Below are 17,522 nucleotides of genomic sequence, written 5' to 3' on the forward strand. Positions count from 1 at the left end.
GATTTTCTTCTTTTCCGTCTACAAAGAGGTACTCTACCTCTTTATCTTGTGTTTTTCGTTGAATATGTTATGTTTTAAATGAGGAAAAACTACAAACCACACTGCGCTGCTAACAGCACACCTGTGTTTTTTTTTTTTTATGTGCACGTGTATGTGCGCGCGCGAGCAGTACGTGTTCAGTCGGTAAATGACAAATGGCACGAGACAACAGCAATATGAAGGAAGTGGAGCCTCTTTTTCCCTTTTGTTTTAAATAGCAGGAATATCATATTAACTCGTTGATTTAAAGATTTTCTTTATTTATTTATAATTTATGTATTTATTTATTTACTTATTTATTAGCCTATAATAAAGGCTATCCGGTAGGCCACTGTACTGGCAGAATAATACTGACTAATATTAGTACTCAGTAATACTCAGTTACAAGTGTATTGCTTAGTATTCTGTTGTACTTAGATCTTATTCTTTATTTATTTATTTATTTATTTATTTATTTATCTTTTTTTTAATCCTATTTAATCTGTAATCTGTGGATACTGCTGAAAAACTGCGAATTTCCTGCGGGATGAATAAAGTATCTATCTATCTATCTATCTATCTATCTATCTAGTATGGAGTTGTATTTGTTTAACTTAATTTATTTGAGTAACAAAAGCAGTAGGCTGCACAAAGGCAATTTTCCGTATTTATCTAGTATGGTATGTGTCTGATTGTTGACTCATTGTGTATTTATGGGAACTTCTATCCCACATCACTATCAACAACAACAATATAAAGTCCCCAGAGACATGTTGAAGGGGAAAGTACATAGGGGAGACCCGGGATGGTTGGAACAGCATCACTTTTCCTCAAAAAGGGATGATGTCATGAATCACGCGATCAGCTTCATGTGTGGCCACTTCCTGCCTGATTTTATAGCCAAAACACTGATATTCCAGTAAGAACTTTTTTTTTTTTTTTTTTTTTTTTTTGGGTGGGGGGTGGGGCGGGCTCATTAGCGCTCATAATGTTGAAGTTAGAAATGTGTAACTTGTATTAGATCAGAGAGTAATCTCTTGGGTAAAATGTGAGGCATTTCATCTATGCTAATTTCCAACCACCATGTCAAAACAGTGGTGGGGATGGTTGAAACGTCTTTTTAAAAAAAAAAAAAAAAAAAAAAAGTGTTATAACTAACCCCATAATGACAACTGAACACATTTTCTCTGTCCTACTCCTTTTTTTCAGGACGCCAAATAGGTGAGCAAAACTGATCGAGGTGTGCCGGCACATTTACTTAAATCTGCATCTGATGATTATTATGATTATTATGATAATTATTATCCATTGTTAACCCCACACAATCTGCCATCTTGAACATTATAATCATAATTCTAGGAGGATCTAAAAAGTTCCAGGGTTTAACTTTTTTCTGTACAAACATTATATTTGGTCACTGTGTTTATATTGACAAAGATGAAAATGCATTTTTTTTTTTTTTTTTTTTTTTTTGCCAAATTCCACATTCACAAATTTACAAACAAAACAAAACAAAATTCTTTGTATTCATGAAGGAAATTGAACTTGTTCACACATGCCAATGATTTCTTCCTCACAAAACAAAGCAGCTATCAAAACAATGAATATATGTGATATTGTCTTTAAGCGAGTTTAATGTCACACTCTCTGATGTATTTATTTATTTTATTACTTATCTTTTTTTGGTTAGGTTTGTATTTCTCTCTTTTGCACTGCATTATGTTTTATTGTCTTAATGCTTCGTCTATTTGTAAACAATGTTATCTTTGTTCATTCGTAGCAATAAAGATTTACCGAGAGAGAGAGAGAGAGAGAGAGAGAGAGAGAGAGAGAGAGAGAGAGAGAGAAAAAGTTGTCCTTCCTTCATCTCAGAGTTGGGGATTTCCTATGATTCTGCATCCAACCGGCAGGTGGCGACAACACATCAGACACAAACGGCCTAAACGCGGGTCAAGGGTCAGGGGTCACAGTTGAATTTCGAAAAACATGGTGGAGCACGGAGATATCCGCGTGGTTCACCGAGGTGGCAGCAAAATAAACTTCAGGGAGCCTGTACTCAGTCATGACTCCAGGTATTGGTGTTTTGTGTCTGATAATGCTGTAAACATAAAGTGACGAAGACCAGCGCGCTTGTGTGAGCGCAACTAGCCTCGGAGCTAACCTGATGCTAGCAGCTAGCCGCTAATGTTGATAATCCTCCGTGTTGTTTACCAAGCCTCGGCAGCTCGTCTTATCTTGCTAACACCATGTTATATAGCTGTCTTAGATACAAAAGTGGCGAGTTTGTTAAAGCTGTGGTTATTTTGTCTCAGGTTGCTGCTGTGTGCCTCAGGCGAGTGTGTGAAGGTGTTCAGCAGCTCGACGGAGGAGTGTGTCCATGATCTGCAGGGACACACAGACCTGGTGACAGGTGTGCTGCTCAACCCCTCCAACCACCTCCAGGTACGTGACCTCACGTTGCTTCAGACACAGGACAGAGACCAACCAGTGACAAGATCTGTACCCTGCCTGTCATGTGGGCCTCACCCAGAAATGACACATTTGAAAGTTTAAATAATGAAAAAACATCTTCAATATAAGTTTCTTCCACCACATCTGTGAGTTTATCCAGCCCCAACAAAGGTCTAGAGCTTTTAAAAAATATTTAGTGTTACCTCTGCAATCCCCTGCAGTTGCGGAGTTTATTTTACATAGTAAAGTTTTTTTTATGTTTTGATTTTCAGCTCCAGATTTATTCATTAATTACTTAAAGTTTGATGTTTAGTGATCCAGATTTATTTAAGTATTTATTACTTTGCCTTAGACTTTGAGTTCAACAGCAATCCTCATTAAGTCAAAGATAGCTCTTTTTTTTCCTTTGGTGTGGGGCAGGTGGGGTAGTATGTTGTATCAGCCAGTTAATCAGCCATCGGCTTTTTCATACCCCAATATCGGCCTTTAAAAACCCACCATCAGGCGACCTCTAATTGTGTCCCATATGTGACTGTTTGGGTGTAAGCGATGTTCCAAGTTGACGATACTGATGCTGATTTTACTTGGCATTTTCTCAATCAGTGAATAAATTGTAGGCATTGGAATCACCATAGCCTGCAAGATACGATATTATCACAATACTTAAGTCACTATACGATAGTATTTCGATAACATGGATTGTGATATATTGAGATTTATCACATTTTTTTAAACTTTTAAATAATGTCCCAAAGGGGAAACTTTGTCAACATCTGTTTTATGTAATAAGATAAAGTTTTCATTCAGTTCATCTCACTTCAAGCATTTTTATGGCAGCAAAATGGGATTGTCAAGCAGACAGGCTGACCAACTGCACTTTTTATCTGATCTCATCTGTATGTGGCATGTCATTTGATAATAAGTGGCAGGACTGATTTTCTTGTGTTGACACATTGGTGCTGCTGTCTTGCAGGCCTACTCTTGCTCAGCAGATGGCACTGTCAGACTGTGGGACTTCACAGACGGCATCCTCATCAAGGTACAGCTTCACTGTCACCACGTTTCTGTCCAGCCTTTGTCAGTCTCTGTGTTTGTTTAGTCCCTTGCAGGATGTGTGACACCGCTGTGGTCTTTTCCAGACTTTGGTCGTTGGGTTCCCCATTTACTCCCTCTATGCATCTGCCCATCACAATGGAGTCCTCTTTATTGTTATCTCCATGGCGAGTGACAAAAGATCTGGTACGTTTGATCACTATTGACGTGCTATGCTTGGAAAGTTTTAGTTCTTCAGACCACAGCCTTTTATTTAACTGAAAAGCCAAATGTACTGCAGTAGTGATAATTAGGTGACATTTAAGCATTTTCCATGTCATATGTCTTCAGATATTGTTAGTGAGTTGCTCTTGCTGCATGCTGTTATGTTTAAAATCAATCTTCAGGTTGAAGGTGCAAACACACCATTCATTCATTGACATGCTATGAAGTGGGAACTGGGTAAGAGGTCACCGAGTGGATGTGTGTGTTTCTGTGCAGAGCTGTTCCAGCTGGCTGCTTTACATCTGCCACAGAGTGGAGATCAGCTCGTGGAGGCCCGAGAGTTTTCCTCTGTGCTCGGCGACGTCAGCTCCAACCCGGCAGCCATTGCCTTCGGCCAAGGGGTTTGTACACACCGCAACCACTGCCACCAACGCTCTGGAAAATGTATCAAGATTTTTGTTCCCTTAAGGCACATCTGCCATTTAAAAACCACCTGCTGACACCACCTACTCTTACAAAAAACAAAAAAGATAGTAGAGTGACTGTATTGGTGTATCTACTTGAAGATATCCCAGCATTTAAATACCAGATATCTGTCTGTCAGGTGTCTCAGGAGCATAAAAAGTTTGTAAATCATTAAATTCAGTTTTATTGTGAGAGAACAAAAAAATCACCACATGTAAGCCCCTTTTTTAAGTTGCTTTACACCTGTAAATAAAGGCCCTTAAATGACTGTGCTCCAGTGGATCTCTAGTTCATGTTTTTTTCTTGTATTTTATTCACTGAATGAATAAATAGTGTTTTTGTAAATTCATTATTCATTTTAATGTATTAATGTATATCAGTTTGCCTGGCAGCATGGTGGGCACGTTGTCAGAAAGAGCTGCTAACGCTAAAAGAATTGAATTGTTCTGGGTTTCAGTGGACAGTTTCACTCTTGTCTTCTGCCTGGTCCTGACCTGAGAGTCTGCTGATGTGCATGTGTGTGACGTTAACCAGACTGTTGTCGTCCTCACAGGGTGAATACATTGCCTCAGCTAAAGGTTTGCACCTAGAGGTCTACTTCTTCAAGAAGCAGAAGTCATACAGGTGAGCCATGGTGTTGAAATGCCTGAGAGCCAGACAGAGAGGCTTAAGCTGTGTAATATGGAAATAAACTGTGATTTTAAAGCCCCCAGATGTTTTCATTGTATCAGTTACACGTATATATGCATAAATAGGAGAGTATTCTCTTGGCAGCTTTTACACTTCCATTATATAATATATTTACAGATTCAAAATACATCTATAATTCATATTAAGCTGTCAGATAGTGTAGTACCTGTATCACAGGTTCATTTAGTCAGTTTCAAGAGGGGGAATGCTTTCATGAAACAGCACAAAAGTAAAGTATTTACACAAATCAAGTAGAAAAAAAGGAAGCTAGTGTCATAATTTAACTGAAACCCATGACCACAACCCATGACATTTTCTAATGTATGTGCCCAGATTTACTAATGCCGTCGTCTTGATCTTACGTCCTTGGTTTTGTACATGATAAAAGTTTTTGAACACATTCAAGGCTTCAGTAAATTGGGGGCATGGTGTCTCTTTTAGCCCTGAAAAGGCACCAGGATGTCCTATAACATGATATTTTTGTTTTTGTGTGGGCTGCAAATAGGTTTTCCCTGAAAGAAGATAACAAGAAGGGGGCTAAGAACACATTCACATGCCTCTCCTGTCATCCAAAAGACGACTGCATTGCTACGGGCCATGAAGACGGCAAGATTCGCTTGTGGTGAGTGTAACTGGATGACCCTCTTGCATACTGTGCATGCATGGGCACACACACACACACACACACACACACACACACACACACACACAGCATGTTTATAATGTTGAGGATAACATAGTCAAACATCTGCTGTTCTCTTGTGTCACATTTTGTACTGTGTACTTTTTTGTTTGCCAAGCTGTACCATAGATAATTTTCCACTGCCTTGGCCTCTGTGCTATTACACCTTTAGTTTTGAGGTGTAAGAATGAATGAACTAAGCTACATGACTTTTATTTTGAGTTTCTTCTTGTCCAATGCTATCACCTATATATGTATAATGTTTGTTATTGTAGTCTGCATTGGGTTGTACTTGATTTCCTCTATGTTACTGTCCATCCCTTCAGGAGAAACTTCAACCACAAGAGGGAGTACACATATTCCACCCTGCACTGGCACCACAGCGCTGTCAGCTCCGTGCGCTTCACCCCAGAAGGTACACAGATGACCACTAATATTCATTTTACTCTGTGTGATGCTTTCTGTATATCCTCATTTTTGTTTTAACCTGAATGATCCCAGCGCTTGGTGTAAAGCAGGTGTGCACAACAAATCACAAAAACAAATCAGAATAACGAAATGCTATTTTCCAAATCCAAAGGAAAGTTGTTTCAGCATCTTCCTTAGCAAGGTTCTCTTTTACTGTGCAGGATTCTTAGTCTGCAGAATAACCTGCACATTAATGATTATATTTAGTCTGAGCCTCAGCATTAACATCTGCGTCTCATGAAGGAGTAGCTACATCCTCCTATCACATTTTATTCAGACAAATATAGTGCAGCCCTGTTATAAAGAGATTCTTACAAAATAATTACTAATGTTAATGTTACCAGCCAGATTCAAATGTAAGTTTACCACACAGTAAACTAAATATCCACCAGTTCTCCAGAGGGGAGCTAAGCAAGATGTATAAGCTAACCCAACCTCAGACAGCCATGTAACCATGAACCAGAGGATTTTTTTCTGTTTCAAAAATCCATTTTGCTGGTTAAATGGTGAAAGAGGCTGGAGAATTTTTGTGTTCACCGGCCATCATCTTTTTATTTTATTTTGTTTTTTTTAATTAAATAATAAAAAAAAAGCTCTCTCCATTGTATTTATTTGTGCTTTGTTCCACCAGGCACCAACCTGCTGAGTGGTGGTGTGGAGTCGGTGCTGGTCCAGTGGCGCTACAACCAGGAGACACAGAAAGACTTCTTACCCCGCCTGGGCGCTGCGATCACACACATCGCTGTCTCACCTGATGGAGAGCTGTTCTGCACCGCACACTCAGACAACAGTAAGAGGCAGTGACCCACATTATACACTCGGTTCAAAATGGTATTAATAATAGCAGTGCCAGTGGTTGTTGACTTCAGATACAAAACTCAACACTTATGTTGGAAAGTACACAACACCCCCTCTGCCAACTGTGATTTTCACACTGTTCACAACTTTGCACTCACACCAAGTGGTTTGAAGACATTACTCATCTGAGGCCTTAAAAACTGATATAATGACCTGTCAACTGATCTCAGGCCTGGGAGAACATTAAAGGTGGCGCTCTTCTGGAGAAAACAAAATACTCAGGCCACTTCCTAGCTCCACAGGACCAGTTTCACTGCCCCAGGCTGCTGCTGGGAATAAAAGTGCAATAGTCAGTGCTTCTGGTGAAATAAAGATCTGTTTTGCCAGTTGGAATAAATATGTAATATACATATGATGCAACTGTGAATCCATAAAGATTTGATCCAGCACATTCAAATAGTAATGGAAGCCCTTGATAACTAACTTCTGCACGTCTTGTCCTTTTCCTTACTCTAGAGCTCACGGTCATCCAGAGCTGTGTTAAAGTGTCGGCTGTCATTCAGGGCCTGGTCAAAGGTGAGTACAGACTCCATATTTGGCAGCAGCACACATAGATATACCATAAACTGTCTGTGTGTGTTCATAAATGATCTACAAGTTTTACAGTTCTTGGAGGAGAGCCTTGCTTCTTAGATAAATCGTCATCATTATATAAGGAACTTTTAATGCACACGACCTTATGTGAACATAAGGAATTGGCACGTCACAAGTCGGTGGGGTGGCGAATTGGTAAACCAACGTGACTTTCATGCAGGCGACCTGAGTTCGAATTCTGGCTCAGTAGTGTTAATTTTTTCCCAGCTAAACAATGCCAAAACCAAAATCAGACAGTCAGAAATTATTTTTAGCCTTGAACTCATTCCTCAACCCTCCGCTGCCACCACCATCAGCTCTCTTCAGCACAGTATGCCTCCACCAGCTAACGGGCCCTCATTCGTCTCATTCTCTCACTATAATCCAGTTGAGATCATACACGTTTATTTACACATTTTTAACTCAGTCGGGAGGCTTGGCTTTCTTCAGTTTTGAATGGGTTATGGAAGCATGGAAATGTGTTGCTCCTTTCATTTGTAGTCTTTGCTGTCTGTGCAAACTCAGACTCACATTGTGTCCATTTTAATGTAAACAAAAACATGTCAGCGAGAAGCCCATGAATTTCCCCCTTTTCTGCCTCCACCCAGGAGAAAGTGTCAGGACCGACCTCATGGTGGACCCACGCAGTAAAGCCTTGGTGCTCAACGGGAAACCGGGCCACCTGCAGTTTTACTCCCTCCAAAGAGACAAGCAGTTATACAATGTAAGCACTCTTCTTTATAAACCACACTACGAATACATTACCCACTGCTTGTCATCGCAGCTAATGCAGCTGGAGTGAGGTTTTGGTTTCTGGTTCTAAAAATTTGTATTTGTGTGTGTAAATGACTTCTTTGAACTATGATGCAATTCTTATTAAATTTCTGAGGATAAACATTTAAAGCACATTCCCATTCTGATCCCCAGGCTCACTTGATAATTCTGCTAACTGCACCTCGGTGCGATTTGACCTTAAGTGTTAAACTCTGACGTTCATCATGTCTGCATTTCTTGTAGCTGGACATAGTGCAACAGGAATACATTCATGAGTCGGGCCTGCAGCAGTTTGAGGTCGTCAAGGCAGCCTTCGATACCCGTGGCAACTGGCTGGCTACAGTGGAGGAGAGGAAACAAAAAGACTCTACGCTGGAGCTCAATTTAAAACTGTGGGCTTACGATGAGCAAACCCAGAGGTACTGTGTCTAGAAATGATCCAGATATTTCCATATTCTGGTGGTTTGACCCATTAGAGAAGACAATGGATAAGAATTTAGACCAATTTTAGGTTAAATTTCTTTATAAAGTCATGTAGCTGATTAGTAAAATATTCCTTCCAGAGTCCTGATTCAGTTTTACCAACCAAGCTTTCTACCACAAAGTGGAAAGTGTTGGTTCCATGTAGAAGATATTTTCTTAAACCTACTTCAAAACTTTTTTTCTCTCCCAAACCTCAAACATTTTTTGCCTTATCACACACTGCAGTTTTGTGCTGAACACGACCGTCTCGGGTCCCCACGAGGCCAGGATTACAGCCATGTGCTTCTGCCACACTGCTGACAGCCAGACCACCATGCTGGTCTCTGCCAGCCAAGACGGACACTTCAAAGCCTGGCAGCTGGCAGAAGCGGCCCAGACAGAGGGTAAGCAGTGTGGTGCGGCTCTTGACTCTGGTTTTACCCAGCTGCTTCAACCAAACGGCAAAGTTTGGCTGAGGTTAAATGTTGCAGAAACACCTGGACCTCTCTTCGGTGGGGAATGCTGATTCCCACGGAGCTCAAGTCACAGGTTAACTGCTCACATGTGAGTCATGACTGCTCATACAGACCTATGCATCCATTTTCCATACCTGCTTAGTCCTGTATGTGGTCATGGGGGGCTGGAAGGACCTCAGGAGGAATCAAACCACTACTTCTGTCAATGTTAGTGCCAGGCGCTACCCTTGAGCTTCACAACTTACAAAGGCTGCTGTATGTGAAGTGTTTCCATGGGAGTTTGAGCCAAAGCAGGCAGTATTTTCTGCTAACCTCTTTTTGCTGTCTCTCTTTCTCTCACTCTCTCTCTCTTTCTCTCTCTCGCATGGGCTGAGCAGATGAGGGGCCATTTTGGTCATGTGATTTTGTGGGTGCCTATCACAGCCTGGTGCCTGAGTGCTGCTGCTTCTCCGCCGACGGCTCCCTGTTAGCCATCAGCTTTCAGGAGGTAGTGACCGTGTGGAGCCCGGCCTCCTGGGAGCTCCTGACGACGCTGTCCCAGCCGCCCGGGGCCATCAGGTTAGAACAAACACGTGTGCACACAAACACTAGCACAACCAGTCACACAGTTGTATTCAAACAGACACCACTGCAATGCAAACAGGATGTTGGCGCCTGTCCAGTGCAAGTCACAGGAATTTGTCCCGGCAACATTAGTGCACAGAAATATGAGCAGAAGGACGCACTGGCACAAATCATGCAGCAACGTCAGGGCCTCAAATTCAGTGCAAGACGTGCAACTGACAAGACACGACTTAATTAACACGCAGCACACACACACACACAAATTCACTTAGCAACCAGCTGTTGGGAGTTTTGTTGTTTAGTGTCGTGGCTCCTCAGTGGTGGGGTGTCTTTGAACAGTAAATGATCTTTGACCTCGCTGGCAGGAAGCCAAGAGCATTTTCCCTCGCAGAAGACAAGGAGATGTAACTGCCTGACAGAGAAAACGACGTGCTTCGTGCCTGCCAGTTGAACTGAGGGACGGACTAGTTTTGCAACCTTAGTGGAGCCTCAGAAATGTTGGCAGATGTCCCTTTCCTTGTCCTCAAGCAGAGGCCCTCAGGTCACTGAGGATGGGAAAGTGCTGTCTTCAGTTTTTGTACCACTTTCCTGAAATGAACCCACCCATTTACCAGACCAAAACTAAAAGTAATGATAATAAATGATTCGTCATGAAGCAGTTTAACTAATGAGGACAATTGTTACCTCCAAAACAGCTTCTTTTTTCTAAGACGTCCAGCTGTCAGTCCATGAAATTTAGAACAGTCACCAAGGAACAGACAGATATTTATTTATGGTTTCTCATGAATGCAAGTATTATCACAGCACATGACTGCTGATGTAGCTGTGCTCTGAGGACTTAAAGCATCCAGAAAGCCACTTCAACTGAGCTGACATTTTCTGTGTCATTTGGACGCTTGAAGGGAAACTGTGAGTAATAAAGTTGGTAAAGTGGAAGGGATTGAGTACGAGGAGAAGTAAATCGCTCTCTGTTTTGACAGCTGCCCAGTTCACCTTGCATAACTACCTCCTATGGATGTGTATAGCTGGGTCAACTGTTTGCAGACATCCAACGTATCCTGCTCCAGATTCATTTAATTTAGTGTCTGAAATTCACGTTTTGTCTAACCCGCCAAGGGCAGATAAACTGAGACAGTGTACCTGCCAAGAATAATTTTTACCAGCCAAAATAATGAATACATACTTTTCATAGAAATATGCCTCCCCACCTTCTCTAAATGATACTTTGTGCATGCAGAGGAAACGGTTACTGCCTGTTAATTAAAAACTTGCATGCTCACCTATACAGTGGATCAAGTTTATAATTCATTGTGAAGTGCAGCAGAATTCAATCCACGAGACAGCGTTCTGAAGCATTTTCAAAGACTGTATAACCTTTTTTTTTGTTAAATAGTTACCAGCCATCGTGGTGAATGATCCTTATTGACTTGATTTGCATTTGATGCTTGGTGGGGGATCATTTTGGAACCTGCGCACATGGTTCCCTTTTGAAGCTTCCAAAGCGCAAGTTTCCTCCAAAGTAATCCTGTGAAATATTTTTGGGGGTGGAGAGGCTGGTTCAGGGTGGCGGTGGTGGTGTGATCATAGTCAGGGAGGGTGCTTGAAGTCAAAGACAGAGCTGATTGTTGTCTTTTGTGCACCAGGGACCTTTGTTTTGGGCGGCAGAGCTGTTCCAAGTATCTGCTGGGAACCACCGCCAAGAACCTGCTCTGCTGCTGGAACCTCCTCACCTGCACCTGTAAGGCCACGTGTGCGCTCACCATAATTTCACTATATTATCCACCATCTTGATTGTGCAACAGCTGATTTTGTGTTGTTTTATACCTAACCATACCTTTTTATTTCACCCTCTTGTCCTCTGTCCACTTTGCCAGTGGAATGGAGCACCTCCATGGATGTTAGCCTGCTGCTGTCCGACCCTCTCTCTGAGAACATGGCTGCCTTCTGCAGTCATGCAGGATGCACTGACTGTAAGTCTTAGCAGCAGCAGTCCCCAAGTAGCATTCACACACACACATACACGCATGCAACTACTGACATTTAATAATACTGAGCAGTGGATTGCTTCCCCATTCCAGGTACACAGCATTGTTTCTTGTCTCCTGGGTTGAGCACAAAAGCTGCAAGCATGCCCAGGCAGCCTTAATACATTGACGAGAATCCACCCTAAACACTTTAACACTGTTTAAACTAGCTATTGTCAAGTAGGTACGACAAAAAAACGACAATCACAAAATGACCCAAAAATGGACTGAATATCACAGATAGAAATGTGCAAAGGAATATACCTTAAATTTATTATATTATGAATGGAAATGTAGGTCTAGAATTGTGTCTTTACAGTCTTTACAAAATATGTATATGTGTACCAAAATGCACTTTTAGAACCTAGATCAGCACGATCATTAAACAATGAAAAAATGCAACACTTTGATTTGAGTACATTTCTTGTAGACTACACACCACCTCATGCACATTGTTTGTTTTTTTTTAGGAATATTTGTGGCATTGTGTGGGCTGTTCTTGGCTTTCAATGTTAACAATCCAGTAATTCAAGCTTGCAGATGTACTAGTTAAAGGAGCATTGAGCTGAATTTTTTAATGTAAATCATTTAATGTAAATAGATTGAGTGTTTGCCAAAAGACAGACGCTGGTGTTTTCCATGGTCTCTCTCCTTCTCTACCCTCAGTGTTTGTGTTCAAGCCCAGTGAGCCGCGGCCGCTCTTCTCCCATAAGGCCATCTGTTCAGGGAAAGTGACTCGCGCCGTCTTTGCCCCGAGGGAGGAGATGCTGGAGAGCTGCGAGGAGAGCAGCCAGTGGCTCAACCGCTCCCAGCTCTACTTCCTCACTCAGTACATGGTAAACATCCCAGCTTGGATGGATCTTGTTTTAATTGATTTAGGAATTAGAAAAATATGTTTTAAAAACTTACATTGATTGGCAGCACAGTTACACATCTTTAAATTACAGTGATTGCTTGATTTTTGCCCAGCGAACCAAGTTCAGAATGCAATGCTAAAAACATAAGAACATATTTCTAATTTGGGCATGTGAAAGCAAGCCTAACAGCTTATGAAAACATGTCCAAAAAATGATTTAAAAAAAATCTACATGACAAGCAAATAATAGGATATCAAATGGATAGAAACTGGTTGTTGAAAACCAGTTTTATGTTTTGTCTTCTTTCTGTGGAACATCTAGATTTGGTGGGATTTCTATGTGTTTATGGCTGTCTGTGATTATGATTATGATGATACAGGGATATTTGGAAATTTGTTGCAACTGCTTCTGCACCTCATGGCTGGGAACACAATAACTTTTTTTTTTATTTTATTTAAGTTGTATCTTTTCAAATTTGCTGTGCACCTTCATGAGTCCTTTGGTAAGACCTTAAACAACAGCAAGGTGCTGCTCACCAGCAGAACGTTGAGCAATTATTATTTCTCATCACTTAATAAACTTACGGCGTGCTCTGAAGAAGCTGTGGTACGCTACGTTTCTCACAGTAATACAAGAGGGGCCTTGTTCCAGCGCTAACTCGCTGTGTGTTCTGTGCGTACTCTGTGGGCTTCCTGCTGACTCATGGTCTCTCACTGCAGGATCTGATGACATTCATCACCAAGGCAGAGGAGGACAGACTGATGGCGTCCAGCAAACGGGTAGGCTTCTGGATCCCCGGGGGGGGGTTGCAAATGTCTTTTGTCTGGTGAAAATCTGGTTCTGTTCATATCAAACCTGTTAAAGCAGCTTATTCACACTCTGCTCATTAGCAGCGAGACTTCAATCCAAATGAACTACGGGGAAAAAAAAAACACAATGCGAAGGTTTTATTTATTTAAGGAGTCACAGGTTGACTGAGGATGACAACAATGGTGTGGAAAAGGCTTTGCTAGAAGGGTTGGGAGAGAAATCGATTATAAGATTTTGACTGTATGCGGCAAAACATTGGGAAACGCAGCCGCTCACTTATTTACAGAGGACATGCCTGCCCAGAAACACAAGTGTGAATCAGCAGTTTTGATCATGCCAGCAAAGATTCCCATCAGTTAGTAGTAGAAGTAAGTGATACACTAGAAAAATCCTAGATTCAAATTGTGAATTATGAAGTTTGAAAAAAAAAAAAAAAAATTACATACAATTTTTTGGCCATATCACCCAGCTGTAGATGCTAGTGCACAGAGATGTTTGTGCTTGAAGATAATTCAGATTGTGACAAAGAGGTGTGAATCATCTTTTCAAGCACAGTAATGCCTAAGTATTGAGTTTTTCCACTCTTGGTATGTGACCCACCGGACATTCTTGTACTGTTGAAAATTCAGTAATGTAAGCTTATCCCTACTGTCATTGAGTTTTAGTATTCATTGGACATTGCTCGCACTGTTTCTGTTTCTCACATTGTGTTTTTTTTTTTTGTCTCCTTGCCCCCCTCAAGCTCGTGATTGACGACAGTGTTGCAGTGACGCCGTTCTACCTGTTGCTAGGGAAACATCGACAACAGCAGCAGGAAAAGCAGGACAGAAGCTTCTCTGCCGAGAGAAATCAGCTTCCACAGGGCTCTGTCGCTATCAAGGAGGTTGGTAGTGTGGCACTCTGTTTCTGTACGCATTGTCCCGTATACAGCTGGTTTACTGACTCATGTGCAGTCGTTCATGTCAAGATACCGATCCTCAAAGCTGTAACGGCAGCAGTGTTTGTTCTTTTTTATGGTAAATTGACCTTCATTGTGACTAAGCAGCAGCAGGTTTCAGTGTATATTAAATTCCGGACCGCCTGTTGCAATTTTAACACTAGGCTGTCTCAGTATTTTCTCTAATGTTAGTCAGACCTTTTATATTATACCTTGTGTCTTTATTCCTCCCCCTCGTCTCGCTGACAGCTTCTGCACACCCCGGCCCACGTCCTGCCCTCCGCCTCCTTCCTCTGCTCCATGTTTGTTCGCTCCCTGCTCATCTCCGTCACAGACAGCAGGTGAGTTTAAGACTGACATCAGGGAAGTGAACGAGACACAGGCTTTCCATCATCATCATTATTATTATTATTATTATTAAATTTTATTCATTTATTATTATTAAATTGTATTCATTTATTATTATTATTATCATTATTAAATTTTATTTATTTATTTATTTATTAATTATTATATTTTTTTCTTGTCAGTCCCCATCTAATAAATCCTGTCTGTTAGTTAATAAATTAAGCCTAGTCATCACTAAGCCTTTGATAATGCCGGGGTGAATAAATGTAATGGTGCTGGATTTCAGGCTTCATGTCACTCGGTGAATCAAGATACCGTCTTTAAAAAAACATAGGAAAAATGCAGAGTTTCCTGTTTGTTTCTGAGATTATGCAGAATCATTTCAACGTGCTGATCTTGTGTTTTGATTCGTTCTTATGTGTTCTTTTTTTCCCATGGACGCGCTTGTTGTTAGAGAGGAAAAAAAATCAGAAGAAGAGGAAATGGAAAGTGACAAAGAGGAAGAGTCCGAGTGTGAAATGGAGGCCAGCACAATGGGACAGGGCCAGACTGCTGAGGCTCAGGAGACTGCAGCCCCAGCTCTAACAAAAGCGCAGGCCAGGGAACTGAGGAGGGTGAAGAAACTCGACCATAGCTGGCTCAGCAGCCTCCTGGACTCCTAACCATGACCATGCACATTGACACACACACACACACACACACACACACAGTCATTCACAATTTTGTATACATCAAAATGTAATAAATCAATTTAAGTGTTTTAATACGCTGTGTCAAGATTATGTTCTGTTGTTTTCCTGATGGGTACAAGCAACAAGCATTATTGTCATTTAAAACCATGAAATCTACATGCATTTCCATATACGTGGACTGAACACATTGAACCAAAATGAGATTTCTTCAGGGGAAAAAGTACCACACTGCAAGTACAAACACATAATAAAATAATTTAAATCACAATAAATATTAAAAATTAAAACTCTTATATCTATATCTGTTGTGTTTCTAGACCTGTTGGTTTGTAGTACACTTTTTTTTTTTTTTTTACACAACATCAGTCAGTGTCCTCCAGAGTCCAAACTTACAGCCTTGGAAGTATGGAGTGATGTAATATGTATTGACTCAACAGTGAAGGTTATAAATTTGGATATGAAGACGTGCTGAGTCATTGTCAGTTTTCGCATTATAGCTGTGTTGTATAACAAGGTGCACAATCACATTTAATAGGCCTACTGCTTTCAACAGGGATTAGGCTTAACAATGAAAGTGTGTAACTGGGTGAAACAAATATGCAGTGATTTCATACTGTTGAAGGCAACGCTGCCCGTCTGCATCGCCTCAGAATGTTGCTGCTTACACCGTTTACACTTTACTGATATCTATAGGAGCATGAGTCAGCATATATTTGATCAAGTCAATCAAGAAATCGGCATGCAATAGAGGAAGAAACCTGAAACCCTTAGTAAGCTTTCTTGTGAAGAAAACATCACATTTTGTTCTGCGGTAGTTGAGGGCACTTTTGCATCTCAGCAATTTTAACTTCCTTTCTGTGTCAGGTCAAGGACAAAGTCTCTCATCACCTACAAGCAGCCCTGTGGTGTCCTTTCCAGATTTTGTGCATCCAACAGGCATTAAAATTTTGCCTCGGCTCTTGCCAGCTTCCTGTGCCAGGTGATCAAACTGGGTCAGCGTACAAACCCTTATCAAGTCCTAACATATTTATCATGAATTTTTATTGACTTCATATCTGCTGGAACCAGAGAGCTGATCTTTAAACCTGGAGAGACATATACACATACAATCCATACCATGCAATCTCTTTAAGAAGAAACTAAATAGAAATCAATAGAATACGAAAACACCAAATTCAACTCAAAATGATGGGGGTATATGTCTATTTGTGCATGTGTATATATGGATATATGGTTCCTTTCTGGATAATTTTCTATTTGTAAGGGTGAAATTGTTTTTAACCCTATAAAGCCTGAACAATGAAAGAATTGGCAGAAAATTCCAATTTTTTGAAATTGAACCCTTTTTTAGTCCTATGACAAAATGTAAAAAAAAAAAAAAAAAAAAAAAGTTATTACATATGGTTTTTCTGTCGTATCATATATGACAGTACTTGAAGTGCCAATGGTATGGTCCAGGGTGAACAACGGAAGTGTCCAAAGGTATACAACAGTATTTTAGTCAAGTATTGATTAAACTGAAAACAGAATGTGTTATGATGTTACAAATGGCTTTATAGGTTTAAGGATGTATTGATTTTTATTGTAACCTATGTGATGATACAGGGTACATTAGTCATTAGACTGTTTGGAAACAAGTTATGCTTTAATTTCATTGTGTTATCATCCATATTTTCAATGAATATCTATTGGAATTTTGTGTACATATTTTTTGATATGTCAGATAAATCAAATCAAAATATTTGTGAATATTTATATTTGGCCCAATTGGTACAAACCTTACCAATGCACATCCTCCACTGTGGGCATTACTGGGCATGCAAAATGCTCTTTTTAAACAGGTCAGTTTGTCTGTGAGCACTTTTTTGGAGGTTACTCAAGATTGTCTACATGAACAGGATCTTATCTCCTCTGTGAACACTTCTGTCCAGTTTTAGTTCCTTTGTGCATACTTTGGACTTCTTCAATTGCTGGTGCTTTCCCCCTTCACATGAGTGCAGTTCCTAAAACGGGGCTTCAGCAATGGCTTGATTTTTTTTCCCCAATAAGATTGCTTAATGTTAGACACCTTTTCTTCCTCCAGCCGCGTTGCCTTTGCCATTAAAACAAGGGTTCA

The 17,522-nt window shown here is 40.7% G+C and overlaps 1 protein-coding gene across 1 annotated transcript; it reads left to right on the forward strand.

Annotated features, from left to right (window-relative positions):
• Positions 1-1,953: 1,953 nt before the first annotated feature.
• On the forward strand, positions 1,954-15,649 carry wdr75 (WD repeat domain 75). The gene is made up of 21 exons (XM_030081398.1): positions 1,954-2,090; positions 2,331-2,460; positions 3,443-3,508; positions 3,609-3,708; positions 4,003-4,127; positions 4,745-4,815; positions 5,387-5,503; positions 5,890-5,978; positions 6,663-6,821; positions 7,346-7,405; positions 8,071-8,186; positions 8,480-8,655; positions 8,945-9,102; positions 9,552-9,732; positions 11,382-11,476; positions 11,613-11,708; positions 12,429-12,598; positions 13,339-13,398; positions 14,172-14,312; positions 14,616-14,707; positions 15,169-15,649. The coding sequence occupies exons 1-21, from the start codon at positions 2,005-2,007 to the stop codon at positions 15,374-15,376; spliced, it is 2,496 nt and encodes an 831-aa protein (XP_029937258.1). The 5' UTR covers positions 1,954-2,004; the 3' UTR covers positions 15,377-15,649.
• The last annotated feature ends 1,873 nt before the right edge of the window (positions 15,650-17,522 follow it).

This window comes from Myripristis murdjan, chromosome 21 (genome assembly GCF_902150065.1).
Source record: "Myripristis murdjan chromosome 21, fMyrMur1.1, whole genome shotgun sequence".
In the NCBI taxonomy this organism is placed as follows: Eukaryota; Metazoa; Chordata; class Actinopteri; order Holocentriformes; family Holocentridae; genus Myripristis; species Myripristis murdjan.

Coding starts and splice junctions, on each gene's coding strand:
- wdr75 (XM_030081398.1), top strand. CDS start 2,005: ATGGTGGAGCACGGAGATATCCGCGTGGTTCACCGAGGTGGCAGCAAA. Junction 3,709..4,002: donor GGCGAGTGACAAAAGATCTG/GTACGTTTGATC, acceptor GTTTCTGTGCAG/AGCTGTTCCAGCTGGCTGCT. Junction 5,504..5,889: donor GACGGCAAGATTCGCTTGTG/GTGAGTGTAACT, acceptor CCATCCCTTCAG/GAGAAACTTCAACCACAAGA.